This window comes from Aotus nancymaae, unplaced genomic scaffold (genome assembly GCF_030222135.1).
Source record: "Aotus nancymaae isolate 86718 unplaced genomic scaffold, 86718_ANA_hifiasm-v0.15.2.pri h1tg000089l, whole genome shotgun sequence".
Lineage (NCBI taxonomy): Eukaryota > Metazoa > Chordata > Mammalia > Primates > Aotidae > Aotus > Aotus nancymaae.
Window position 1 is genome coordinate 20204429 of NW_026988504.1, and position 10453 is coordinate 20214881.

Here is a 10453-nt window from a genome sequence, read left to right on the forward strand (position 1 = left end):
ACAGTGCTCACGCATGAAGCGGTAACAGCTTTTGCCTCCAATACATAGGAGAGAGCTGTGATAGGAAAAATAATGACAACAGTAGTTGTCATTTACTGAATAGTTTTTTTGTGTCTCTGTCTCATTTAATCAGCATAATCATAGAGGCACTGTTTCCTCTACTTTACAAATGAGGAAACTGAACTCTCAAGAGATTAGGCAACTTCTTTAAGGTCACACAGCCAACAGGAGACAAAGTCAAGAATCAAACTCACATCTTACTGGCTTTAAACCATAGCTCTCCCTTTCTGAAGCCAACAAGCCTTCCTCCTGTGTTTCTCCAGGACCTGAGGATTCCTGCAGAGGGCTTCAATTGGAGAGTTTCTAGGATATAAACTCCAGAAGAGAAATAAGCACCTCAGCTTAGACCTAATCAGGTCAGAACAAAAACCCATACTTCCTGGGTGAAGCTAAAAAGATCATCTTTGCACACAAAATTAAAAACTTGTTGCTATCCTCAATCAACCTCTCTTCTCCCCAAAGCAGACTCTCCTACTCTGGGACAACGTTTCTGTGCCACCCCCATACCCACTCAGCTCTTTCTGTGCCCCTTCAACACTTGGAATCCCAACACAACACAAAGTCAGATGTTACCATTTTTTTGCTGAAAAGTCTCACGTTTCAATAAATGCCAGCAGTTCCCACATGGGGAATAGGCAGTTTCCCTAAACAGAGTCATTTCTCTGCTCCCACCTTCATTTTCACTAGTGGCCTGAGCTCCACTCTGCTATTCTGGGACAACCTCTCTGTGCCACTCCCATACCCACTCCCACCATCTGCTTGCTTCCCTGCCGCCAAAACTGGGATGGCAGATGTAAATATGGTAGAAACTGCTTTGCAGGGCTGGGGCCGGGGTATTACTCTGGAAGTCTGACTTTAAAGCCTCCGCCCTTAAAAACTACCCTATGCAGCTTCTCAGAGAGAGTGGGGGGCTTGCTCAGCACAACCCATCACTTCTGGAATTGTCCCAAACACAAGATTAATCTGTGAACCATCCCCTAAGGACTTTTTTAATTATTATTTTTAGCAGAGATTAGGTCTCACTATGTTACCCAGGGTGGTTTCAAACTCCTGGGCTCAAGCAATCCTCCTACCTCCACCTCCCAAAGTGCTGGGATTACAGGCAAGAACCACTGTGCCTGACCAGATATCTTAAAGGATCTTTTAATGCAAACTTAGGTATGACAATGCAGTAGAAGCCAATACACTCAAAAGTGAATTCAGAATACTGTGAAAGTAAGAAATGTTTAATGACAGCAAAAATTGTTGTAAGTGCATGGAAGCAGGCATCTCTGTAGGAGACAGCTGAGCTGCCCTGGTGGATTTCTCCATTCCCTGCATCAACAGCCAGCAGCATCTGACACAAGATTCCATATGTCCCAGGGCAGAATGCTGGAGATTCCTATTTCCGTGTCACAGTCAGCAGGCTGTTCATGGCAGGCTAACACTATCAGCTGATCTGTTTTAGTCTCTATCACACGGGAAGTTCAACAATAACCACTGCAATATTCCCCTATACATCAACTGTAATCCCTCCTTCAAGATACCCTGGCCCTGTCCAGGATAAGATATACGTCTATACATACACGGAAGAGCCTTGAAGAGAATCACTATTTTCGAATAGTTTATCTTTGAAGTGAACTTATCAACAAATCTTCCCTTTTTAAAATAAATCCTGGCCAGGTGCGGTGGCTCACTCCTGTATTCCCAGGATTTTGAGAGGCCGAGGTGGGTGGATCACTTGAGGCCAGGAGTTCAAGACCAACCTGGCCAACATGGTGAAACCCCGTCTCTACTAAAACTACAAAAGTTAGCCAGGCGTGGTGGCAGGCGCATGTAATCCCAGCTACTCGAAGGAAGCTGAGGCAGGATAATTGCTCAAACCCAGGAGGCAGAAGTTGCAGTGAGCTGAGAACGCGTCACTGCACTAAGCCGGGAAGACAGAGTGAGACTCTGTCTCAAAAAAAATAATAAAATAAAATAAAATAATCCCTTCTTCGGGGTCTAGATTGTTTTATGCGTACTACAGTTTTCATTAAAAATGCTTGCATGCACTCTGTGTCATCCTCTGAGGTAGAGGCAGCCCCAGCGGACCAGGAGCCAGGGTTTCTCCCCACCCCAGGCAAAATCACCAAGGGCTCCGAGAGGACCACGGGCAGCACCCCGGGCTGTGCCCGCTCCATCCCTCCACGCCACCACCAATGCGGCCGAAAGCTGACTGCCCCGACGGCTGACGGTGTGCGCAGCAGCCAGAGACAAGGCCAGATATCCCACAGGCCCAAGGGAGTCTTTTCGTGGCTCCCCGAATACACTAGAGATTTTTCAGGTGCAGGGTCTGCCCCGGGAGCAGAGGCACCCGGGGAAACTGGAGAAGGCAAAGCCTCGTCCTGCTCCAAAACAATCTCACAGGAAGCCAAGTTGAAGAAAAAAAAAAAAAAGAAAGAAAGAAAGGAAGGAAGGAAAATGAAAAAGCCTTCTGAAGCAATCGTAACACCAGAAAAAACTGGAAATGTGGGGAAACTGGCAAACGCGCGCGCGCGCACGCTCTCACCCAAAAAGCCACAGCGGCATCCCCCTGCCAAGGCACGAGAACAACCCCCGGAAGCCCCACCTCGCCTTGGCTCCTGGGCCAGTCGTCCTTGGCCCGGCCGGGACCACCCGCGAGGCGCTCAACCCGGGCTGATCGCGGGGCTCAAAGACGCGCCGACCGCACCGTGCGCGCCGAGGCGGCCGGGAAGGCACTCAGCCTGGCAGAGGGCTTCGGCGTCCGGAGGACCCGCCCCCAGGCACTAAACACCTTTCAGTCCCGCCACCGCCGGGTCTGGAAGGTCCACAGCTCCCGGCTCCGACGGCCCCAGCCGGGACCCGCACATTCTGAGCACAGACGCGCAGGACCCGTTCTCCGGGTTTCCCCGCTCCAAGTCCGCAACCTGACCGCGGCGCGGATCCTGGAGGAGCTGCTCCCCGCAGAGCGGGAGCCTCACTCACCTCCGACGCCGACGCCCGCCAGCGCCCCCAGCGCCAGCACCGTCGCCCAGAGCGGCCGGGGCCGCGGCCGCGCTCGCATCTCGTCCGCCTCCCGCCGCGCTCCGCCCGCCCCACAGTGGGCGCCGCCGCCCGCGGCCGCTTTTCCCGCAGCCGGAGGGGAGGGGACGCCGTGGGTGGGACGCAACGGGGCGGGTCGCGGACTCGCGCTTCCTCCCCTCGGGCTTCTCTGGACCCTGCCCCTGACAGGGAGCAGTGGGAAACTGCTGCTCCTCTCCTCCCCCCGCCCCCCCTTAGCCTCCCTCGCCTCGCCCACGGGGAGTCGCCTGCCAGCCGGCAAGGCGGCCGGGCCTCGAGGAGGTCGTGAGCGCATCCTGGTCCCGGGGGTCCGCGACTGGGCACTTGGTGTGCTCACAAAGGCCAGGAGCCTGTGGCCCGTCTCTTTACCCTTCCAGTCCCACCTCCTGGGAGACGCCCCCAGGCTCTGCTTCACCTGGATTCTTGGGACATATTCACCCACTACCTCGAGTTTCATTCATTCACACTGTAATTCATTTGATTGACAAACATCTGTTGAATGCCTTCTCTGAACTGGTTCAGTCCATTATTATTCACTAATTTTTTTCTTGCCTTAGTTTGGTTTTCCGTTGAACTTTAAGCCTGTTGAGGACAAAACCACATCCCAAGCTTGTGTAAGCAGTGATAGGTCAATGAAGAGCCTCACCCTACAAACACTTGCTCGCACCTAGCCGGTGTCGAAAACGTTTCAGAACAGTCAGCATATTACCTCCAAATTCACACTCACAGGCTTTGGGGCTTTATCTATTTCCTTCAAAGGCCTCCTTCCTGACTCCCCCAGCCTGTGGCCCCTTAACTCCTACCCCAGTCTTTTTTAGGCCCCTGGATCTTCCCCAGACTTAAAACCTCTGGAAGCTCAGAGAGGCAAAATACTATGGCTATGAGCAAGAGGCCACCAGGAAGTAGCTGGGGCAGTGCAGCCCGCCTCAGTGGGTAGCTCTGATGGTGATAAAACAAGGCCTGAGGCATCACTTCCCCTTTAGGGCTTTCAGAGTGGCCCTGGGCTTCCCTATGACCTCTTAGCATGCCCACCCCCTTCTGAGACACACAAGATGCTGGACAACTGACCCTGACCCGTCCCTCCAGTCTATCTCCCACCCTAGTCCAAGAAGATACTTGTCATTCCCAAACGCTCCATGCCTTCCTATCTGACTGATTTTCCTTCCTTTTTCCACTTGGAAAATTCCACTTGTTTTTCAAAACATCTCAGATGCCATCTTTTCCGTGTAATTTTTTCTGACAAACCCTCACTTCCAGCTCCACCCTTCCAAACACTAGGATACACCTTAATAGTAACACACATCCCAGAAGTGTCACCAGCAATTTGCGAGGGGAAGAGCCAGCCCTGCGAAGGGTAGCTGGGCCCTCTGACCTGGGCTTTCAGACTGCAGCTCCATCTACTTCCCCTGGCTGCAGAGGGCCTCTGAGCCAGAAGCATTTAAACAGCAGTGTCAATGCTCTGGAGCAAAGTTCAGTCGCATGGCCTGGTTACATCTCTGCCTAGGCATTTACTTATTTGCTCCTTTCCCATATACGTAAAACCAATCTTCAGCCACTTAAGTGTCTCCTCAGCCCATCCTTGCTGGCACCAACCACTTGGGGTGGGCACTGGCCTCAGAAAATATACTAAGTTCACAACCCTAGGCCAAGCCCTAGCAAACATGACATGATAGTGCAAGTGAGTCCATGCGGTGCGCCCAGCCCCAGGGAAGGCAAAGGAGCTAGTCCATTCACATTTAGTACAGTAATTGATGGTTGTGTTTAGATTTACTATCTTGTTGTTCTATCTTTTTTTTTTTTTTTTGAGACGGAGTCTTGCTCCGTGGCCCAGGCTGGAGTACGGTGGCACAATCCCGGCTCACTGCAACCTCCACCTCCTGAGTTCACAAGATTCTCCTGTCTCAGCCTCCCGAGTAGCTGGGATTACAGGTGCACACCACATACCCGGCCAGTTTTTTTGTATTTTTAGTAGAGATGGGGTTTCACCATGTTGGCCAGATCAGGTCTCAATCTCTTAACTTCATGACCCACCCACCTCGGCCTCCCAAAGTGCTGGGATTACAGGAGTGAGCTACTGTGTCCGGCCTTATTTGTTCCACTGTTTTGGTTGGTTTCTCAGTTTCTCTTTTTCTGCTTTCTTTTGAGATAATTTTTTTTTTCTCTACTGGCTTCCTAGCTACACTGTGTGTGTGTGTGTGTGTGTGTGTGTGTGTGTTTGCTCTAGGTATTAAATATTCCTCCTTATCATACATAGTCTATGTTGGATTAATATTGTACAATTCTGTGTAAACTGTAAGAACCTGTAAACTAAAAATAAGATTCTAAGCTCTACCACCCAGCCATCTGAACTGACCCTTCCTCTCAGCCAAGGGCATTCCAAAGTTAATCTGAAAAACTAGTTCAGGCCACTATGTGAAGCGTTGGGGAAGGTAGGGGGGTTGAACATGCCTCACAGTTGACCAGCATTAGTATCAACACAAAGACCTTAAGACTGATAGAATAGGCTAAGTCTGATAAATATTTACAATCTATTCTCTCTGAAACCTGCCTCTTTTTGGCTTCATCTGCATGATAAAAATTTGGTCTCCATAACCTTTTATCCTAACCCAGACATTCCTTTCTATTGATTCTAGGTCTTTAGATAATAACTCTTACAACCAATTGCCAATCAGAAAATCTTTGAATCTCTCTGTGACCAGGAAGCCCCTGTGTCAGATGTTCCACCTTTCTGGACTGTACCAATGTTCTACTTATATGTATTGATTGACATATTTTGTCTCCCTAAAATGTATAAAACTGAGCTATAGCACAACAGCCACGGGCACATGTCATCAGGACTTCCTGAGGCTGTGGCACAGGCATGACCTCAACCTTGGCAAAATAAACTTCTACATTGATTGAAACTTGTCTCTTTAAGTGATTGAGACTTGTCTCTAAGTGCATTAAAGATGGTCCACTGTTTGCTGTCTCCATCATCTCTGGTGAGAAGTCCACCATCCTTTATATTCTTGTTCCTCTGTCTTCTCCCCCTGGAATTTTTTCCCTAACTTTTTATTTTGAAATCATTTGTACTTACGGAAGAGTTGCAAAATGCTAAAGAGAGTTTTCTTATGTCCTTCACCCAGCTTCCCCTACTGTTCGTATCCTATATTTCTACATCATAATTATCAAACATGAGAAATTAATGTTGATATAACACTATAATTAATCTAGCTACAGAATTTGAATTCTATCACTTTTTCCACTAATGTTCTTTTTCTGGTCCAGAATCCAATCCAGGTCCCTACATTGTATTCACTCATCATGTCCCCTTAGTTGGCCTCAATCTGTGACATTTTCTCGTCTTTCTCATTCATCACTTTGACACTTTTGAAAAGTCTAGGCCAGCCGGGTATGGTAGCTCATGCCTGTTATCCCAGCACTTTTAGGAGGCCAAGGCTGGTGGATCACGAGGTCAGGAGTTCTAGACCAGCCTGGCCAACATGGTGAAACCCTGTCTCTACTAAAAATACAAAAATTAGCTGGGCATGGTGTCATGTACCTTTAATCCCAGCTACTCGGGAGGCTGAGGCAGGAGAATCACTTGAATCTGGAAGGAAGAGGTTGCAGTGAGCCAAGATCGCACCATTGTACTATAGCCTGAGTGACAGAGCAAGACTTCATCACACACACACACACACACACACAGACACAAAATCAGCCAGTCATGGTGGTACCTGCCTGTAGTCCCAGCTACTCAGGAGTCTGAAGCAAGAGAATCACTTAAACCTAGGAGGCAGAGGTTGCTGTGAGCTGAGATTGCGCCACTGCACTCCAGCCTGGGGGACAGAGGGAGACTCCGTCACACACACACAAAAAATTAGCCAGGCATGGTGGTACGTGACTGTAGTCCCAGCTGCTCAGGAGGCTGAGGCAGGAGAATCACTTGAACCTGGGAGGCGGAGGTTGCTGTGAGACAAAATTTCGCCACTGCACTCCAGCCTAGGTGACAAAGGGAGACTCCATCTCAAAAAGGAAAAAAAAGAAAAGAAAAGTCTGTGCCAGTTTTTTGTAGTACTGTGTTTATTTGGGGCTGGTCTGTTGTTTTCTCATGATTGCATTGAGGCATTTTGGACAAGAATACCACAAAAGTGACGCTGTGCCTTCTCAGTACATCGTATCAGGGAGTACATGATGTTGACATGGTTTATTACTTTGATCATGTGGTTAAGGTGGTGTCTTGCAGGTTTATTCACTATAAAGCTACCATTTCTGTGGATGACAGGGACTTAGCAGGTGGATAATAAAAAGTAAAAAAATACAAAAAAATGCTCTGTGATACTGGACAAAGAAAAAAGAGAAAAAAATACAAAAAAAAATAAGCATAATGGTTGAAGAGATGGTAGAATACCATCAGATAAAGTGTCAGTATAGAACTAATAGAAATTCTAAAATTTACAAGTATAATGTCTGAAATGAAAATTCTCCTGGATAGGCATCTGTTTGTAATCAGTACATAGTTAATGGGAGGATACTTAAATTTTATGTGACTATCATAATGGTTTCATAGTTTCATCCACTAGTTTTATCATCCATCAATGATTCTTAACTGCAACAATTATTACTGTGGCATTGGATTCATAGTGATTTTCTATTTTCTTTTCTCCTTACACAGTTATTAATTAACATTCAACAGTAAGGAAGAGCTGTCCTTTATCTTCCACTTTAAAATTTGTTTATTTATGTCAGCATAAACTCATGGATATTTATTTTATTCCAGGACTGATAATCCAGTGCTATCATTATTTTGCTGCTCGAATTGTCCCAGGTTTCTCTCTAGTTACTCTATTCAACATCGTCTAGGTATCCTCCATCTATTTGGAGGCAGTTTCCAAATCCTTTCTAAGATGTATGTTCTCTAGATGATATGGCCTCAATTTATTTTATTTTATTTAATTTATTTCATTTCATTTCATTTTTGAGACAGGATCTTGCTCTGTCACCCAGGCTAGAGTGCAGTGACATGATTACAGCTGACTATAACCTTGAACTCCTCGGCTGAAGCAATCCTCCCACGCTAGCCTCCTGAGTAGCTAGGACTATAGGCACACACCACCACATCCAGATAATTTTAAAATTCTTTGTAGAGACAGAGTCTTCCTATGTGCCCAGGCTTGTCTCAAACTCCTGGCCTGAAGTGATCCTCCTGCCTTGGCCTCCTAAAGTGCTGGGATTACAGGCATCAGCCACTATGCCTGACCTTCTCTAGTTACTTTTAAGTTTTTTCTTTATCTTTCTGTCTGTGTGGAGTTTTTTGGGTTGTTTGTTTGTTTGTTTGTTTGTTTTTGACAGTCTTGCTCTGTCACCAGGCTGGAGTGCAGTGGTGCCATCGTGGCTCACTGCAACCTCCACCTCCTGGGTTCAAGCAATTCTCCTGCCTCAGCCTCCTGAGTAGCTGGGATTACACCCGACTAATTTCTGCATTTTTAGTAGAGACAAGGTTTCATCTCTGTGTTGGCCAGGCTGGTCTCAAACTCTTGACCTCAGGTGATCCACCTGCTTCGGCTTCCCAAAGTGCTGGGATTACAGGCATGAGCCACTGCACCTGACCAGACCAATTTATAAATATGCATATCTACGATTATAGTATTATATTGCCCTAGAATAGTTTCACTGCCTTAAAACTTTGCTGTGCTCTAAATATTTATCCCTCCTTCCCTCTAATCCTTGGAAACAACTGATCTTTCTACTGTCCCCATGGTTTTTCCTTTGCCAGATTGTCATATAGTTTGAATCATACAGCGTATAGTCTTTTCAGACTGGCTTCTTTCACTTTAATAATATGTAGTTAAGGTTTCTCCCTGTCTTTTCATGGCTCGATAGCTCATTCCTTTTTGACACTGAGTAATATCCATTGTCTGAAGTACTACAGTTTATTTACCTATTCACCTACTAAAGGACATCTTGACTGCTTCCAAGTTTTGGCAATTATGAATAAAGCTGCTATTAACACTATGTTCAAATTTTTGTGTGGACATCAGTGTTCTGGATTTTGGCCATTCTAACAGGTACATAGTCGTATCTTATTATTGTTTTACTTTGTATTTCTCTGATGATATATGATGTAGATCATCTTTCATTGCTTATTTGCCTCTTGTATACCTTCAAGGAGTGGTTTTTTTACTATTGAACATGGTCCTTCCTCCTAAGGCATGGATTTTCTGGGGTATAATCTAAGTCCTCAAGGTGCTCAATGAGATTTATTCACTCTGGCTAATCCAACACTCCAACATCTTTAAGCCACGTACAACCTCTAGAGACCTGTTCAGCTCTCAGCTGCTCTCTGAGAAACCTTAGAAGGTCTCACTCTGTGCATATCAGCCCATCCCTCATCCAAAGACCATGCAGACACCCATGCAAACTTCTGGGGGCACCTCTCTGTTCAGTTCCTTCCTCTCTAAAAGCCTTCCTTGTGAATTACAACTTCCTCAGCAGCCCTGAATTCTAAACCATGCCTCTTCTGCCCAATGAGACCAACATGCACTTTTGGGGCTTCACCTTGCAGCAGGGCAATCCAGAAATTGTCTCCATGCAGACAGCTGGACAGATACAGGCTTCACTTCACATGTTCTCTCTTCCTTCAAGGATTGTAATTCTGCTCTTCCTATTGCTCTGTGTCGAAAGGAATTCCTCAAAATGTATTGTTGTTTCCTGTGGGAGAGCAAGTCCCATACCAGTCACTTGGCCATAAGCCAAAAGCGAAGGTTCTGTAATTACTTATGTACCTACCTCCATCTCTTCTACCAGTACTGGACAGCAAGATGTTTTGAGTGTGGGGACTCATTTATATTTCCTAGCAAGCTCTCAACAAATAAAAGAATATCTTCCTATTTGTTTATCATTTTAATTTTAGCAGACTACCTGTCCAGCACAGATGCTGGGAAACCTGAGTGTCCACTCTGATTTGCCCAAGTGCCATGCTCCTTAGCAGATAGGACCATGCAGGGGTATCCAACGCATGACAGGTAGAAGATCCTTCCCAAGATCCGTTTACAAGGCAGGAGTCACATTATCTGGTCCCTTACCCCACTGTGCCAGGCTGACACCAAAATAAGTATGCTTTCCCTGTGTTCTCATTTCCCTGCCTGGCACAGCTCCTGTTCCTATTCAGTTCCTTACTGTCACTACTATAAGTTTTGTGGCCATTTCTTGAACCTCTTACCTTCAAGGTCATGTTTCATTCCCCTTTGTACAAAGAGCCAAAAGGTCAAGATTCACAGCTTTGCCCCACCTTTTACCAGTTAGATGACCTTGAAAAAGTCTCCAAATCCTCTCTGCGTTCATCTTCCTTATCTGTAAAAAATAAACTGCT

The 10453-nt window shown here is 46.5% G+C and overlaps 1 protein-coding gene across 1 annotated transcript in view; it reads right to left on the bottom strand.

Moving 5' to 3' along the window:
- ITGB3 (integrin subunit beta 3) overlaps positions 1-3106 on the bottom strand; it is a 59143-nt gene extending 56037 nt beyond the window's left edge. Inside the window, exon 1 of the mRNA XM_064369586.1 lies at positions 3028-3106. Coding sequence (XP_064225656.1) covers positions 3028-3106 — 79 coding nt within the window. The remainder of the gene's footprint in view (positions 1-3027) is intronic.
- Positions 3107-10453: the final 7347 nt, after the last annotated feature.